The sequence below is a fragment of the Tamandua tetradactyla genome, chromosome X (assembly GCF_023851605.1).
Source record: "Tamandua tetradactyla isolate mTamTet1 chromosome X, mTamTet1.pri, whole genome shotgun sequence".
Lineage (NCBI taxonomy): Eukaryota > Metazoa > Chordata > Mammalia > Pilosa > Myrmecophagidae > Tamandua > Tamandua tetradactyla.
The window spans coordinates 64759151-64778768 of record NC_135353.1 but is presented as its reverse complement, the minus strand read 5'-3'; the positions used below and the strand labels follow the sequence as shown (position 1 = coordinate 64778768).

Below are 19618 nucleotides of genomic sequence, written 5' to 3'. Positions count from 1 at the left end.
TGGTATCTGCTGGACTCCAAACATCTCCCAATACCTCTGTTTTCTAAATGTCATTGTCTGTGTCAGTTCTCGCTCTCTTTCAGCTCTGTCATTTCTGAGGTTTCCCTAAAATGTTTCCCCTTCTAAAGACTCTAATGAACTAATCAAGGCCCAACTGGAATGAGTGGAGTCACATCTCCATGTAATCAAAGGTCACACTCACAATTGTGCATTCATATCTCTGTGGAGATAATCTAATAAAAAATTTCTGCCCTGCAGTACTGAATTAGGATGAAAAAAAAAAGTTGTCTCCACAAGATTAAATTAGGATTAAAATATGGCTTTTCTGGGGTACATAATATTTTCAAACCAGCAGACTTTTCAAACCATATTCATGGAGACCAGAGGGAAGATGGTTCGCACTTTCTAAACAATCAAAGCAATAGCCTTTCTTCACCAATGGGCCAAACACTGGATATAAGGGAATCAGTCAATGGACAGTTGCAGCTTATCACCCCTTTTAATATACTCCAACTTCCAATATTCTCCAACTGCCATTTGTAGGATAGACCAAATTACCCAAAGGGCTGAGCTATGTGCACTACTCCTTGTGGTAGAGTATGCCCTTGATAAACATTTCCTAGAATTCATATTTTCACTGAGACCTGGACAGTGGCTAATGAGCTATTTGGTCAGGATGTTGGCAAAATTCCTGGAAACTACAAGGCTGAAATTCTTCCTATAGGGAGATGTAGGGAAAAAAAATGCCACATTGGGTCCATCTTTGCCCATCCTTGTGCGCCACACCTTGGCTCAAACCAAATAAGATGTGGAGGTGGTACTGTACAATACCAAAGCCAATGAGCTAACCAAACCACCAAAGCAGATAATCCTCTTAAAGGAGGAAGAGACCCCAGAACTTACAGATGTGCTAGCCTACACTTTCTATTTGTGGGCAAGTCAGTGAGAAATCAGGGCCATTTGGGCATCATGGCATTATGAAACTTGATTAATGGAGGAGTCACTATCAGAGAGATATCTACACAAAATGATTAGGTACTACACCACATGTCAGAAATCTTGATGTAGGCCTACCACATGGGAGGAAAATTCAGAGAATGACCATTCAAAATTGGCAGATGGACTTTATTGGGCCTCTTTTTGCAGAAGCAGGAGCTATTATATATGCTTTAACAATGGTAGATACCTACATGGGCCTTCTGTTGGCTTACCCATGTAAGGCTCTAAACCCTGCTAATGCTACTGAAGGGTTAACAAAACTGCTTTAATAGCCCTTAGGAGTGTCACAGGTTATAGTTAAAACAAGGCTCCCATTTTACTGCAAAGCAAACAGAACAACAGATATTACAAAATAGCATTGTTTGGGCTTTTCACCTGCCCTATGGTCCCACAGCAGCAAATATTAAAGACATAACAGGCTTTTAAAACAAGCATGATTGAGAGAACCTGAAGGACAATAGTCCCCCAAATGGACAAAAGCACTCCTAATAGTCCTAATTATATTACATTCACACCCCTGCTCTAGTTTGCTAGCTGCTGGGATGCGATATACTAGAAACAGAATGGCTTTTAAAGGGGGGAATTTATTAAGTTGCAAGTCCACAGTTCTAAGGCCATGAAAATGTCCCAACTAAGCCAAGGCTATAGAAAAGTCCAATCTAAGGCATTCAGTGAAAGATACCTTGGTTCAAGAGGGCCGATGACATTCAGGGCTTCTCTCTCAACTGGAAAGGCACATGGTGAACATGGAGATGTCTGCTAGCTTTCTGTCCTGGCTTCTTGTTTCCTGAAGCTCCCCTGGGGGCATTTTCCTTCTTCATCTCCAAAGGTCTCTGGCTGTGGGGGCTCTGTGGCTTTGCCCAAAATGTTTCCCTCTTAAAGAGCTCCAGCAAGTAACTCCACTTTGAATGGGTGGAGAAACATCTCCATGGACACCATCTCATCAAAAGGTACTACCCACAATTGGGTGGGTCATATCTCCATGGATAATCAAAAATCTCCCACCCAGCAATAGTGAATGATGATTAAATGCTTGGCTTTTCTGGGGTACATAAAATTCAAACCGACACACCCTTTTGGCTTAACCACACCATATTAAAATTCACAACAAATGAGAAAACGTATAGAGACATGGCAACCTCTGCCATTGTGTACAATCATACCTGACACAACACAATTATGAGACTTCATGGGCATGCGATCCCACAGCAAAGGAGCATAGAACTGGTACTTTCACCTTTTCCTTCTCCCTCATAGAAAACCCATAGCTTAGCCCCACTTCCTCCTTGATCCTGACAAGGACCTAACATGGACCATTGACTCTGAGACCATCCTCAGCCTGTCATCTCATCATCCAGTGTAAGCTGGGCAAGCCACCCATTTCCATTAGGAGAGAGAAGCACCCTCCGCTGCCAACCATGCACTTTACTCCACTACAGACACTGTAGAATAAATCTAGACCTTCTTCTGACACTCAGGGGGTGAACCTAATCACCCCTGCAACAGACAACACTTATTTGGGTGATATTCAGGTGACAATCAGATCTGCTGTATCCACAGCTGGTTGCATATGACCCCCAACTTTAAACCCTACTCTGTTGCTATGCATCTTTCATACCTGAGAAGTTCTTACCCTCACTAGAGTTGACCACATGTCCATTTGTGGATCATCCCAGTCCTGGTAATCTACATCTTACTACTGACAAGGTATATCTAGAAACAACATGTCACATGCACAACACAGAGAGACACACAATACAAGTTAGCTTGGGGACAATGGGAACCATGATGTTGGTTATTGAGGTTAGTCCATCTTACCTAACATGACCACAGACATCAACACTGAGGTTAGCGACTCATCCTTCTACCCTACTCCAACTAGCAACATCTATTCTAGCTAAGCCAAACTCTATAGTACTTGTGACTCATAAATGCTTTCTAAACTTATGAGCCAACTTTTACTTTAAATCAGACAAAACCAACTATTCTTAAATTGTGCCATCAAACAAATAGAGCAATGGGCTGCCACCTATTGAATTTCAATTAAGGAATTCTGCGATAGGTTGAATTACGTACCCAGAAAGAAACACGTTCTTAATTTTAATCCATTCCTGTTGGTGTGAACCCACTGTAGATAGGAACTCTTGAAGAAATTATTTTTAGTTAGGGTGTGGCACAACTAAATGAGGTTGGGCCTTATCCTATTATTGGAGGCTTCATGAAGAGGCCACCTGGAGGAACAAAAGCTGGAAGTCAGTGGAACCCAGAAGGAAAAGGAGAGGATGTTCCCATGTGCATTGCCATGTGACAGAAAAGCCAAGGGCATAGGGACTGCTGGCAGTCAGCCCCAGGATGCCACTAGTCTCCAGGAAGAAAGCATTGCCTTGCTGATGCCTCAATTTTGGACTTCTCCTAGCTTCAAAACTGTAAGCCAACACATTCACAACCTATTGTATGGTATTTGTTTTAGCAGCCAAAAAACTAAGACAAAATGTCTAGAGATAAAATGCACCCAATATTACAACCAGGAGGATCATGATTGGTGTAATCAATTTAAAGATGCTGTAATCCAGAGCCAATACCAACAAACTATGGAGATACAGAGATAAATTTATTATAAGAGCTCCATCTTATCCCTTGGATGACAATAAATGTAAACCTTGACAACAATGTACACCCTTACAACCAATGGCCTCTTTTCCTGTTAATTAGAGGGATCTCTCTCCTCCTCATATACAAGCCCCATTTATAAAGACAGAGAGAAATTTAACTAACCAAGTGGCCAAGGGAACCTTACCATGGACCTCCTCCCTGGCCACTGATCGATATATACAATGAAGACAATGCATATAGTATAATAATACCTGGGCTAAGGCATGTCTAAAGAATAAGGGACTGCAATGCATTTGGAAATTCTTGACTAAAATAACCTTCTCACTATACCAACTGCAAGTTCTATATTACACCTACAGGCACTACAGAGTTACAAATCTGGTTACCCGTAAATAATTGTAGCTTTTAGGTGTTACAAGAAAGGCAATTCTTACCAACAATACAAAATGACCATTTAATCCCGTGGAGAAACCTAACTGCACTTTTCATGGGAATGTCTCTCCTAATCTGATACCACATGTTTATGATGACTACAAAATCTGCCAGACTTACCTAAGCCAAGCCGTAAACAGGAAATTGGGAAAAATTCATGGGAGACTGTCACCCAATGTTACTCTTCCAGAAGCTCCTTAAAAGAGAGAAATAACTCACTTTACATTAGATAGAAAACAATAGTCAGAAGCCCAGTACCAAAACTAACCTGAGAATAAATTTATTGGTGCAGTCGCACTGCCATCTACCAAGAGGCCACACCTGAGCCTATTAAACTATATAAATGGCTGCCTTGAAAAAGCTTCCTCAAGACCAGAAATGATGGACTAAACGGTCTCCTTCTGAGGCCCAATGGCACAGCAGTAAATAGGGGTAAAAATGGGCCAAATGAATAACAAACTGATGTCTATCTTAAAAACAACTTGGCACACTTGTGAGTGCCCCATAGTTGAAGATTTAATTTGATGCATGGCTAAACTAACAACTTTTTTTTTCAAACCACAGAGAGCATGTACAATGCCTATCCCACACCACTGGAAACACACTGGTGCTACTTCTTGTTGGCAACTGGCAGGAAACCCAATTAAATGCACATCAATCTGAACAAGGAGGAGCATCCAATCGCCATGAAGCCAAACCTGCATATAGTCTTAGCCACAGCAATACATAAATTGGTAAATTTATTCACATGCTTGCCTGTTTCTACCAATCTGATTTCAGTACACATATCATAACACTCCTTCCCCAGCCAAGCTCTCCCACGAATTTCACTTATACAGATGAGCCTATTCCCTCAATGATAGATATTAAGCAGAAATATCCAGAGGCTAAACTCATGTAAATATGTGGGAAATGGTGGGCTGAGTCCATTTAGTTGGCTCAGGTGCTGAATGCAAACTTGTTTGACTATATGTTCCTATTAACACCACCAAGAATTGCATTAAGCCACACAAACTTACCTTTGTAGGAACACAGAGAATACAGATAGCAGAAGGAAACTGGTGGGTCTGTAAAGGAATTATGTGGCTCCCCTTTTCACCGACTTCTCTTTACATGACTGTATAATATTTATTGAACTTGGGTTTGGTTCAAAATTCCAGTAGACTTTTACTCAACAGAAGAACCCCTCAAACATGGATTCCCACAAAAACCACATTAACCACAACTCTCCAATGCCACAAATGAGCTCTTCCTATAGTTCCCGCTGGTATTAACCACCATAGGATCACTAATTTTTGGGGGGGTGGGGGGTGAGCAGTAGGAATAGCATAGGACAAACAGCTCAGAGACTGGAACTCCTGCCTAAACCTTGCCATTCTTTTTTTTTTTTTTGGCATGGACAGGCACTGGGAATTGAACCTGGGTCTCCAGCATGGCAGGCGAGAACTCTGCCTGCTAAGCCACCATGGCCCACCCAACCTCACCATTCTTAAATAACTGTATTGCACTAGTATTATTTATTAGCTGCTGAAGGAGGGGTCTGTGTATTTGCTAACACATCTTACTGCAAATGGGTAAATAACATCGAGTTTTACAGTCAACGACATGTACCTAAGAGGCTGCAATGACATTCTATTGAACAAAAAAAATTGAATAAATCAAAGTTTTTTCCATTTCTGATCTGTTTTTATGGCTTTTCTCCAATAAATGGGCAGATTGGCTGAGAAAAGTCTTTGAAATCCTACTTGTTGCCCTTATAGCAGCACTATTCACAATAAGCAAAAGGTGGAAGCAACCCAAAGGTCCATCAGGAGATGAATGGATAAACAAAATGTGATATGTACATACAATGGAATATTAACCTTAAAGAGGAATGAATTTCTGATGCATGCCACTACATGGATGAGCTTTGAAGACATCCTGTTGAGTGAAATAAATCAGATACAAAGTTATTGTATAATTACTTTATATAGTAATTGTATAATTCCACTTATGTGAAATAGCTAGAATATGCAAGTTCATGAAGACAGAGAGCACAGGTTACGGGGCATGTGAGGAGGGAGGGTGAGTTGATGCATAATGAATGTAGAGTTTCTGTTTGGGATCATGGGAAAGTTCTGGTAATACAGAGTGGCAAGGGTAGCACAACATTGTGAGTATGATTAATCTCATTAATCGAATGCTTCGTTGGGCTTGAGCTGGGAAAGTTCATGTTGAGTATAAGTTCTCAGAACTAAAAAATAAAAGAAACGTTTAAAAGAGAAAATGACAACTAAAGGCAATACATGATCCCAGACTGGAGAAGCTTAAGAGGACATTGTGCTGGGTTTGAAACTATTATGAACCCCAGAAAGAGCCATGTTTTTTCTTTTCAACTGTAATCCAATTTTGTGGGGGCAGACCTATTGTTTGGGTGGGACGTTTTGATTAGGTTGCTTCTATGGAGATGCAACCCACCCAATTGTGGATGGAACCTTCTGATTAGATGGAGATGTGACCCTGCCCATTCAAGGAAGGTTTTAATTAGCTTATTGGAATCCTTAGAAAATCTCACAGAGATAGAAAGAGCTCAGAGTCAATACAGAGAGCAGATGTCTAGGCACGGACATTTAGAGATGCAAAAGGAAAGTGCCCCAGGAGACACCAGATAGCCCACAGGAGCTGAGAGAGGCATTTCAAACCAGAAGCCAGGAGAGGAGGATAACATATGTTGCCATGTACGTTTTCATATGATAGAGAAACCCCGGACACAACTGGCCTTTCTCAAGTGGAGTATCCTCTTGTTGATGCTTTAATTTGGACATATTAATGGCCTTAGAACTGTAAACTTGTCACTTACTAAATCCCCTTTATAAAAGCCAATCCATTTCTGGTATATTGCATTCTGGCAGCTTTAGCAAACTGAAACAGACATTAATGGGATATATGAAAAATTGGTAGCATAGACTGTAGGCTTTATACCAATGTTAAATTTCTTGAACTTCATAACTGTATTTAAGATCATTATATAAATGAATATCTTCATTCTTAGGAAATGTACATGGAAGTATTAAGTGCTCAAGAAGCATGATGTATACAATTAACTCTCAAATGTTTAGAAAATAGATAGGAATACAGATAAGAGATAGAATATGGCGAAAGTGGCAAAATATTAAAAGGTGGTGGATCTGAGTATCTGGATGGGGGTTGTGCTGAGTTTTCTGTATGGGATTTGCATTATTTTTTTGTAAGTGTGCTATAAATTTGAAATTACTCCAAAACAAAAAAATTTAAGAAAAGGCCATAGAAGCCAGCAAGGAGCTTTTAATGGCCAAAGCTAGGACAATTTGAGTAAAACATAATGGATTATGGATTGGATAATAGTCTATGGAATAAAATAAATATCCATGAGTCTATGCTGATATAAATAATCGAGTAAATAAGTTATTGAGGGAGAGGGGACATCTCCCTTACGTAAGAATTTCAATTAACAAATTTAAAAGGAATAAAGGAAATAAAATAAGTGTTGCCAGTAAAACTCATTGATCAACGCTAAACTTAGGGTAGAAAAGTATGATGAGAAACGGGACATTTAAATTGTCTCAATGTATCTTCTCACAAAACATTTATTAATAAAGGGGAAAGTAGTAATTTTACAGTAAGAAAACCTAGCAGACACCAGCTTAACCAAGTGATCAGGGTTAACGTCACCAGTATTAAGCCATAGCATCAAGAATCACATGAAATTATGAACTAAGAAAGGCACAACATGACTTCTGTGGTGTTCCTATAAAAATGCATAACCTAATATCTAAATGCATAAATCTAGTTATGAGAAAATATCAGACAATTGTCTCTAATCATGAGAAAACATCATATTTATTAGGGACACTCTACAGATTAACAGTTTTCAAAATTGTCAAGGAGATGAAAGACAAGGACTGAGGAACTGTCATGGATTAGAGAATACTATGGAGACATGATAACAAAATGCAATGTGGAATCCTGGATTTGACCCTGTATCAGAAAAGTAAATAGTGGAGCAAATGGCAAAATTCAAATAAGGTTTACAAATTAGATAATGGTACTGTATCAATATTAGTTTCCTGGTTTTGATGACTGCACTGTGCTTATGTATAAGATGCTAACATTAGGGGAAACTGGATGAAGGATATATGGGAACTCTGTATTTTTCTGATTTTTCTATGAATCTAAAAAGATCTTTAAAAAGATAACTCATTGCCTCAATTTGCATTACCTTATTAGCAAGGCTGAACATTTTTCTTAGCTTATTGACCTTTATATTTCCTTTTCTATAAATTCTCTTTTCTTTTATGCACCTTACTATAGGATTGTTGATCTTTATATATTAAGAAACTTATATACATTGTATTTAAGAAAATTAGCACATTGTGTGTGGCAAATATACTGTCCCATTTATCTTCTGACTTTAAAATAGTGAGCTTGTGTATGAATGTGTATACAGATGTGTGCTGGTTTGAAAGGAAGTATGCCCCCTAAGAAAAGTCATGTTTTAATATAAATCCCATTTCTTAAAGGTAGAATAGTCTCTATTCAATGCTGTGTATTTGGGACTGTGATGGGATCATCTCCCTGGTTGATGAGATTTAGTTAAGAACGGTTGTTAAACTGGATTAGGGGATGATATGTCTCCACCCATCTGAGTGGGTCTTGATTAGTTTCTGAAGTCCTATAAAAGAGGAAACATTTTGGAGAATGAGAGACTCAGAGAGAGCAGAGAATGCTGCAGCACCACGAAGCAGAGAGTCCACCAGCCAGCGACCTTTGGAGATGAAGAAGGAAAACGCCTCCCAGGGAGCTTCATGAAACAGGAAGCCAGGAGACAAAGCTAGCAGATGATACCGTATTCGCCATGTGCCTGTCCAGCCGAGAGAGGAGCCCTGACTGCGTTCGCCATGTGCCTTTCCAGATGAGAGAGAAACCCTGAACTTCATCGGCCTTCTCGAACCAAGGTATCTTTCCCCGGATGCCTTTGATTGGACATTTCTATAGACTTGTTTTAATTGGGACATTTTCTCGGCCTTAGATCTGTAAACTAGCAACTCATTAAATTCCCCTTGTTAAAAGCCATTCCGTTTCTGGTATACTGCATTCCAGCAGCTAGCAAACTAGAACAGATTTTGGTACCGGAGAGTGGGGTGCTGCTGCTGCAGTGTGCAAATACCAAACATGTTGGAACGGCTTTTTAAATGGATATGGGAAAGATTCTGGAAGAGTTGTGAGAAGCTTGATAGAGAAGGCCTAGAATGCTGTGAAGAGACTGTTGGTAGAAACACGAACTCTAAAGATACCTCTGACCAGGCTCTAGACAGAAATGAGGTCCGTGTTATTGTAAACTGGAAGGAAGGTGATCCTTGTTTTAAAATGGCAGATAATCTGGCAAAGTTGACTAATGGTATTGCCTGGAAGGTAGATTTTAAAAGCCATGAACTTGGATATTTAGCAGAAGAGATCTCCAAATTAAATGTCGAAAGTGCAGTCTGGTTTCTCCTTGCAGCTTATAGTGAAATGCAAAAGGAAAGAGATAAGCTGAGAACTGAACTCTTGAGTAAAAAGAAACTAGAAATTGAGGTCCTGGAAAATGCTGGGCCTCCAGAAATGGAGACCCCAGAGAATAGTGCTCCATGTGAGGATTTGACCAGATGTGGAACCAGTCAGCCATTTCAGAGAAAGTCAGGATCGGACATGGAGTTATCCAGGAAAGATTTGTGGAAACTCCTTATGTCTGATGGGCATGATCCAAGGTTACTGCATAGAAAGCCAACGAGAGTGCAGTGGGACCTGTATAAATAGAGCTGCTGCCAGTCTGGACTGAGGGGTTCAGAGAAGGGACACATTGGAGGAAAAATAACTTCAGAGGCAAAACCGTGGAGGCTGAGGTCTGAAGTCAGGAAGCCTCGGGCCAGGAGAGTGGACCCACCCAAGCCCGTGGAGAGGGTGAGTTTTCCCCAAAGGCAGAGAATGGGCCTTCCACCTCATTGCAGTGGAAGAGTCATGCTGCCTCAGGCCTTGGAGAGGGTGAAGCACGTTTCTTGGGGTTGGGGGAGAGCCTGGCTGCCACCACATGGAGGGGCTGAGCGTGTGCCCCAGAGATGGCAGAGAGCCCGGGTGCGGCCCCAATGCTTGGAGAGGGTGGAGCCGAGAGAAAGGTGGTCTCCCCAATATCCCCCAAGGTTGCCTTCAGAGAGAGGCAGGCGTAGGCATTTGGAAAGGGTGGGACTGCCACTTTCTAAAGCCCTGAGGATAAATGACTCTCAGACCTTGAAATCTAATGGACTTTGCCCTGCGGGTTTTCGAAACTGTATGGGTCCAGTGACCCCTGTGTTCCTTCCTCCCTATGGAAATGTGTCTATGTATCCTGTGAATGTTCCTTCTTTGTATGTTGGCAGCAAATAACTTGTCATGAGTTTTCAAAGGTCCAGAGTAAATGGAGAGAATTTTGCCTTAGGACAGACCATGCCTGTAACTAACTTGATGAGATTTTATACTGTCGCCAATTTTGTACTTCATTGTATTGCTACTGAAAGGTTTAAGGTTTCTGATATTGTTATGAAGTTAATATATTTGTATATGGGAAAAACATGTCTTTTTTAGGGGCCAGAGGGTGGAATGTGCTGGTTTGAAAGGAAGTATGCCCCCTAAGAAAAGTCATGTTTTAATATAAATCCCATTTCTTAAAGGTAGAATAGTCTCTATTCAATGCTGTGTATTTGGGACTGTGATGGGATCATCTCCCTGGTTGATGAGATTTAGTTAAGAACGGTTGTTAAACTGGATTAGGGGATGATATGTCTCCACCCATCTGAGTGGGTCTTGATTAGTTTCTGAAGTCCTATAAAAGAGGAAACATTTTGGAGAATGAGAGACTCAGAGAGAGCAGAGAATGCTGCAGCACCACGAAGCAGAGAGTCCACCAGCCAGCGACCTTTGGAGATGAAGAAGGAAAACGCCTCCCAGGGAGCTTCATGAAACAGGAAGCCAGGAGACAAAGCTAGCAGATGATACCGTATTCGCCATGTGCCTGTCCAGCCGAGAGAGGAGCCCTGACTGCGTTCGCCATGTGCCTTTCCAGATGAGAGAGAAACCCTGAACTTCATCGGCCTTCTTGAACCAAGGTATCTTTCCCCGGATGCCTTTGATTGGACATTTCTATAGACTTGTTTTAATTGGGACATTTTCTCGGCCTTAGATCTGTAAACTAGCAACTCATTAAATTCCCCTTGTTAAAAGCCATTCCGTTTCTGGTATATTGCATTCCAGCAGCTAGCAAACTAGAACAAGATGTTTTTAATCGACAATTATTCCTGACCTTTGGGCAAGACGCAGCAAGTATATATATAATATACTCAAATACAATCAAAAGACCACAGAATAAGAACTCCTCACAACAGAAATGACTCCTTTCATTAAAAAACTAATTTTATTTTTAGATATACACGCAGTAAAATTCACCCTTTTTGGTGTACAGTTCTATGAGTTTTGACAAATGCATACTGTCATGTAGGTGCAATCAAAATATAGAAAAGTTCCATCATTAAAATGAAAATCCTCGTGCTTTGACACTTCATAGTTGAACTGTTCACCTTTAACCCATGGCATTCACTGATCTGTTCTACATCCCTAGTTTTGTCTTCTCCAGAATATCATATAAATGGAATCATACAGTAAATAGCCTTTTGAGTCTGGCTTCTTTAGTTTAGCATAATGCATCTGAGAAACATTTTGTGGCATGTATCACAGTTTGTTAGTTTTTATTGCTGAGTAGGATTCCACTGTATGGATACACCACAGTTTGGTAATCTATGCACCAGTTGAAAGACATTCTCCATTTTTATTTTCCTCTATTGCTAGTGGTCTGAGGTCTAGTAAAGGGCAGAGGTGAGGTTTTCTGCCCAACTCGAAGAAGTTCCATCAGAAAATTCCAGCTTAGAGATATGTGCAAAGGGCTATAACAGGGTCATAATTTCAAATCTTGTTCCTTACATTTATAATTGGTGATTTAGTCCCAAGTGAGAGTATATCGAAGGGATAGTTTTTCCTGAGTATAGTCAGATGATATCCTCGGTGCAGGCCTGACAAATATTCAGGATGCCAAGTTATTGGCAGAGTATATATATGTGCATACTATATATGTGTGTTGTGTTACTGAAAAAAAGTAAAAATCATTCTGAATCACACCACTTTAAAAATTTCATAAAGTGAAAGTCCCATTTTCAGTATGATTTTCCTTGCTTTGTCCTAAATTTACTTGGACATATCCATATACACATATTATCACACACACAAACTCTTGTGTACAAAAATGTATTGATACTATACATATTTCTGCATTTTGCTTTTTAACACAATACAAGATCTGAGACACTAGTCTAGGTCAGAATATATAGATAGATGTACCTCACTTATTAAATGGCTGTATAGTATTCCAATGATTGTATGTGTCATAACTTTTTTTATCCCTCCTCCTACTGATGGACATTTGAGTTGTATCTAACTTCTTTTTCTTTTGTGGCAGCTCTGTCAAGATATAATTCACAAACTATATAATTCACCCATTTAAAGTATACAATTCAACAGTTTTTATCATATTCACAGGATTGTGCAACCATCACCATAATCAATTTTAGAACATTTTCATCAAGTCCTAAAGAAATGTGACATATTTTAGCTATCAACCCACAATCCCCCCATCCCCTCCAGCCCTAAGCAACTACTGATCTACTGTCTATATATGTTTGCCTATTCTGGACACTTCCTATAAATGAAACAATTAAATATGTAGTCTTCTGTGATTGGTTTCTTACACTTCGTATGTTTTCAAGGTTCAGCCATATTGTAGCATGCATCAGGACTTCATTCTTTTATATGGCTGAATAATATACCATTGTACAGACGTACCACATTTTGTTTGTCCATTCACCAGTGGATACTTGACTTGTTTTCAGTGTTTGCCTATTATCAAAGATGATGCCATAAACATTTTTGTAAGCATGTTTTCATTTCTCTTGGCTAGATATCTAGGGGTGAACTTGCTGGGTCAAATATAAGTTCTATGTTTAACTTTTTGAAGAACTCCCAGACTGTTTTACAAAGTGGCTGCACCATTTTACACCAGAATTATACAAGGGTTCCAATGTTTCCACATCCCTGTCAACACTTGTTATTATCTCTTTATACATGGGCGGGGGGGGGGGGGGGAGATGAAGTGGTTTCTCAGTGTGGTTTTGATTTGCATTTATCTGCTGAATAATTTTTTTGAGCAACTTTCCACTGTGCATTGGCCATTTGTATATCTTCATTGGAAAAATATCTATTCAAATAGTTTGTCCTTTTTTATTGGGCTATTTGTCTTTCATTGTGTGAGGTAAGGGTCCAACTTCAATTTTGTTGATGTTTTCAAAGAACAAACCTCTGGATTTATTGATTTTCTCCATTGTTTTATATTCTCTATTCATTTATGTATCCTCCACTCATTATTTCTTTCTTTTTGTTTGCTATAAGTTTAGTTTGGTCTTCTTTTTTCCGGTGTCTTAAGGTGGAAAATTTGGTTATTGATATGTGATCATTCTTCTTTTTCAATACAGGAATTTGTGGCTATAAAGTTCGCTAAGTGCCTTGCTTTTACTGCATCCCATAAATGTTGGTATATTGTTTTCACTCTCACTTATCCCAAAGGATTTTCTAACTTATATTGTATCTTCTTTTTTGACCAATTGATTGTGTTGTTTAATTTAATTTTCACATTTGTAAGTTTTCCAAAATTCTTCCTTATTGATTCCCAATTTCATTAAATTGTGGTCAGAGTAGATATTTTGTATGATTTCAAACTTACTGAGGTTTTTTTTTTTTTTTTTTATGGCCTAGCATATGTTCTATCTCAGAGAATGTGCCATATATGCTTGAGAATGTACTTTCTATTTTGGTTGAGTTGGGTGTTCTATAGATGTCTGCTATTTCTAGTTGGTTTATAGTGCTGTTCAAGCTCTTTATTTCCTTGTTGATATTGTGCCTAGTTGTTCTACTATTGAAAGTAGGGTATTACCTTCAAGTATTATTGTTGATTGGTCTATTTCTTCCTTCATTTATTTTAGTTTTTACTTTTAATTTGGTATTCTGTTATTAGGTGCATATTTCTTTGTACTTGTTACATCTTCATGATGGACTGATCCTTTTAACTTATAAAATATTCCTCTTTATCTTTAGTAGCATTTTTTGTTTTAAAGTTTATTTTGTCTGATATTAGTATAGCCACTCCAGTTTTCTGGTGGTGGCTGCTTCCATGTTACATTTTTTCCATCCATTTACATTTTTGAATTCAAAGTATCTCCAGTACACAGCATACAATTGAATCTTGTTTTCCACTCTGATAATCTTTGCCTTTGGATTGAATTGCTTAATCTATTCACATTTAATATTATTGATACTGGTGATTCATATCAATCATCCTACTGTTTTTTTCAGTGTGCCTCATGTCTATTTTTGTTCCTCTACTCCTCTACTTTATTTTACATTAACTAATTTCTAATGCTACAGTTTAATTTCTTTAATGATTTTTTCACCATATTTTTTAGATATTTCCCTAGTAGCTGCTTTAGGGCCTACCATATACATCTTACCTTATCAGACTTGGCTTCAGATTTATACTAACTTAATTCCAGTGAAATGTAGAAAATTTATTTCTATATGGCTCTATTCCTTCCATCTCCTTTTTTGTGATATTATTGTTATACACATTACTTCTATATAACAGCACATTATAACTATTCCTTTATACAGTTTTATGTCTTTTAGAGATGCTAAGGGAAGAAAGGAGAGCAAGCATAGTTTTAAATCTTTTGTTAGATTAATCTTCTCATTTCTGTTTTGGTTCTCTTCATTTATTCCTGGAGATTCGAGTTATTATCTAGAATCATTTTCTTATACCAGTACAATTTTGCTCCTACCCATCTCGTTTGTGTTGTTATTGGCAAATATATTACATTTTTTATGCTATAGGCCCAAGAAGCAACTACATAATACTGTTTTATAAATTGTTTTTCAAATCAGTTGAGAAGAGAAATATGCATTTATACTGTATTTTATAATAACATAATTATCTTTACCAATGCTTTCTGTCTTTTGAATGGATTTGAAATACTGTCTGAGGGCACTTGCTTTCAGCCCAAAGAATTCCATTTAATATTTCTTGTAAGATGGGTCTGCAAGGAACAAATTTTAGGTTTTTTATTATCTGGGAAAGTCTTTATTTCACCTTCATTTGTGAAGAATAGCTTGGTGGATATAGAATTCTTGGTTGATAGGTTTTTTTTCTTTGATCATTCTAAATATATTATCCCTCTGCCACTTCCATTGTTTTTTATGAGAAAACTTATCTCTTGTTAAGTGATGATCCATTTTTCTTATGTGGCTTTCAAGATTTTTTTCTTTCTCTTTTAGCATTTTTATTTTGATGTGCCTGTTTGCCAATCTCTTGGCCTTTATCCCACTTGGTGCTTGCTGCAATTCCTGGACATAAAACGTCTTTTCACTAAATTGGAGATATTTTCAGCTATTATTTGTTTATGTATTTTTTCTGCCTCTTTTTTCTTTCTTTCCTTCTGGCACTCCCATTTTGCATATGTAGATGTGACTAATTTTTCTAGAGTTCTCTGAGACTCTGCTCATTTTTCTTCATTTGTTTTTCTTTCAGTTCCTTAGCCTGGATAATATAATCTCATTTAACACTCACAACCCCGTGAGGTAAGTAATATTATCATCCTAATTTTACGGGTGAGAAAACTGAGGCTCAGCTTAAGTGACCTATAAATGTCCCAAAGTGATAAATATGGCTGTGAGGTCTAAACACAAGTCTGATTAACTCCAAAGTTTGTACTACTTCCTCTAGACCTTATCGTCTTTCTATTCTCCAGCAACTGTAAACAAAAAAATGGGGATTGAGACTAGCTGCTTCTCTTTTAGAGAACTCTTTCTTCCTACTCTCTTTTAGTAGTTTTTTTTTTTTTGCTAGCACGTACCTCTTCTACAATTCATATAACTTAATGCCTAACAGATATTAGACAATCATTCAGTATTTATTGCTTTGAATTGAAATATCACTCAATGGTAGCTAGCTTAAATGGCAAGTAGAACACCAATATTTTGATCTAAAAATTCCTTTAGAAAAATATATAGGTTTTTGATAACTTAATGAGGAAGTATTCATTTAACATATGGACTGACTTATGAAATTTTCCTACTGTTAGTACTGATAGTTGTGACTTAACAGTTGTTGATGTTTAGGCCTTGGGTCCTAGATTTTTGCTTACTAGGTAGATGAAATTAGGGACAAATGAGCTCTAGTAAATAAATATTTCAACATGTAATTGTTTTTTTTTCATTCTTATATGGGAGGTGAACTTGGAGAGAATGTTATTCCTAAGGATAAATGTTGAAGACTCCAGAAAAATAAAGATATAAAAAAAAATCCTTTCTAATTTATCCTGAGAAAAGGATACTCTCTGTATCCTACCCTTCATTCTTAGTACATCATTTATCATATGTAGTCTTTTATTATAGGAAAGGTTTTCTATCAATTTTCCCCAAAAGCTAAAAGGGGCTATTTTGATTACTTTTTTTTCTTATTCAGTTAGTTTCTCCTCTTCAACGCCAAACAAATTGAAATTGTTTGATACACAAATCCTATATTCAAGTTTCTGACATAAAAAGACCAACCAAGATTCACAATCTATTTATCTTCTAGCTACCAATGATTTCTGTAGTATTATCTGTAGCACATGATATGAGAGAAGCAGCCTGATGATCTGACTGTTGTGCTTTGTTCTTTCCAAACTCTATCACCAATATTTTCCCACATAGTTTATATCCATTTATTAGATGTAGCGCTTGCCATGCTATCTCTTTATCTAAAAGAGAAAAAATACATGAAATTACATAGGGCTTAATACTCCAGTTATATTCCAAGTCTAAGTTAGGTTCCTAAATGTCAGGCCATAAGGCCATATAGTTATTTGTAGTTATCATCTTTTCTATAATTTCCAATTTGTATAACTCAGCATTATTAAATTAATGTCTAAGAATAATAACAATAAAAACTTAAAATGGATATCCGGGCCTCTAATTCAAAGATACAGGTAAATAAAGAAGGATATAGATAGTATGCTGAAGAAGGCTAAGTTATAACTAATAATACATGAGTCTGTATCTTAGATCACAGATTATAGGTAATGTTAGAACCTAATCTTTCCCAAAATGGGTGAAACAAATGAAAGCTATCATGGCTTTGAAGACGTTTTGCAACTTTTTTCTTTTGGTGGGAGAGTGGCTGTGGGAGCCCTTTTATAGGGCTTGAAGTGTAAGATGTATATAGCAGGAATATTCAACTTGTGAATCTCAGAGACTGGATTGAAAGGGGTGGAATTGTTAGGAGTATGTGAAATCATAAGGACACGAGAAATGTTCTTACACTTAAAGGAATAATTTATGTCTTACATACATATATACAATGAGTTATCAAGTGTGTATAGCTGCTAAGATTAGTAAAACAGCTATCCATCTAAAATTATCAATTACTTTATAAAGCCTTTTTCATTATACAGTTTTTCAATTAATGGATCACATTATGTTGGGGGGGTATGAAATTTTTTTTAAGTTTTTTTTAAGTTTAAAAGGGGTCCTCTCCATTGCTACATACCATAACTACCAACCTCCAACCAAAACCATTCCTGCCAATCCTTAAGAACACTAGAGCGATATATAAGATTCTAAAAAAGGTTCCATGCACTAGGGTAACTTTCCAGAAACCTAAAACCTCCAGATGGTTTCCTAGGCCAGATAAATCTGAAATGCAGAGGAGCCAGCCTCTCCAGAACATCAACTAGTTTCATCCCCCTATCCCATATTATCGACAGCCCCTTCCAAATGAAAAGTTAGAATGGGTGTAGCCCAAATACCCCTAAAGAGTGGGAGAAAGATCAAAGATGATGGTGAAGTTATACAGAGAAGGCAGAGTTTAACAAATGAATATGACTGCTGAATCATTATAGATATTTCTTTTAGTCTCCAGTATCTTAGAGCAGCTAGAAGTAAAATTCTAAAATTGTGGAATTATAACCCATACCAAACTCTGAAATCTGTTCTACAACTAATTGTTGCAATATGCTTTGAAATTTATTGCTTTTTTGTATATATGTTATTTTTCACAAAAAAGTTAAAAAAAAATAATAAATTTTTTAAAAAAGGAATCCTCTCCCTTGAAAAGACTGAAATCCATTTTGTAGAGGATCCATAAACCTTCAATAACACAGGAAAGGTGGTATAAAACTAGATGAAAACAGTAGAAAAATAGAGGGGACTTTGGCAGTACTCATCTGTGTAAGCATCTGTCTCCACATAGGTGAACAGGCTGCTTATAAATCATGAATAGTTTAGGGACAATGAAAGGTATAGTTCCCCCCTAGCCTCTCTCCAAAAAGAAATATTATCTGGTCTGTCATAGAAACAGAAATTTCTATATTATTCTTCCCTTTGGATTAAGGCATTGAAGCCACATATCTACATGTAAACACTATTTAGAAGATTATATCACTATGCATTATGAATGAATTTGCATATTAGCTTGCAGTCACTTAGTCCTAAAGGAATAGGGCCTAAGGCAAGTAAATGTATTCTATCAGAATACCAATTCATTAATTAATAAGGAATAAAATTATTACTTGGGCCAGAAATATGATTGTCAGCAAAGGGAAAGTAAATGTTGGTAGGGTGAGAAGGAAGTGCCAAGATAGGAGAAAACTGAGATCTGCCTTACCTCAATAGGACATTACCGAGTAAAGGTGGTCCTTCACTGTTAATGGAGATGACAAAGAACAGAAAACATGATAGAAGAACACTAAATACATATATTCCTCATTTCCTTTCCCTTCTTCCCATGGGCTTGTTCAAAAGCTTTTGGACTCATGTGCTATGGAGAAATCAAGGGGCTATATCTGAATTAGCGAGGTTACAGGTTATCTCTAGTGAACTCATGCTGCAACTGAGTATTCACCTAGATGAAGTTACTTACTGGGGAAGGTGATGAAAGCCTGGCCCCTCATGCGTCCAGTCATCATTCGGAATTGAATTGGAGGTCCTTTTTTCTCCTGGAACCGAGCGAACAGTGAGACAAGATCTCTCTCAGTCACCCGAGGGCTAAGGTTCTTCAGATATAATACCTAATGCAAAATGAGGATCCACAGAAATATCATATGAGGGAGGTAAGGCAACTCTCATAATAGTTAGAATTAGTTTCAGATAAAAATGGTGGATTGAACACATGTATCTAATTTCAGTCCCTCTAGAAATCCCTCTAAATCTATAGGAATTTTTCTTTGAACAAACTCTTAAGGTCAGGAAGAACAAGGAAAGGATGCAATAGCAATAATATTCTGGAAACCATAAAATTACTGGATGAGAAGGAACTGACTGGCATACTCAAGAAAGGTGAATCTTAAACAGCAGTGGAGAAAGTAAAAAACCAACATGATCTACATTTCAGAATCTCTGAACAGTTCAGGAA

The 19618-nt window shown here is 37.7% G+C and overlaps 1 protein-coding gene across 4 annotated transcripts in view; it reads right to left on the bottom strand.

Annotated features, from left to right (window-relative positions):
• RBM41 (RNA binding motif protein 41) overlaps window positions 1-19618 on the bottom strand; it is a 97590-nt gene that overhangs the window by 20623 nt on the left and 57349 nt on the right. For 2 of the 4 annotated variants that reach the window (XM_077145657.1, XM_077145658.1), the window contains 2 exons: window positions 19127-19274; window positions 13244-16967 (listed from right to left, as the gene is read on the bottom strand). In XM_077145657.1, the coding sequence (XP_077001772.1) occupies window positions 16801-16967; window positions 19127-19274 (315 nt within the window). In that variant the 3' untranslated portion in view covers window positions 13244-16800. Of the gene's footprint in view, window positions 1-3980; window positions 4241-13243; window positions 16968-19126; window positions 19275-19618 lie in introns of those variants that run through there. The other 2 variants (XR_013169444.1, XM_077145659.1) reach the window with 2 other exon arrangements.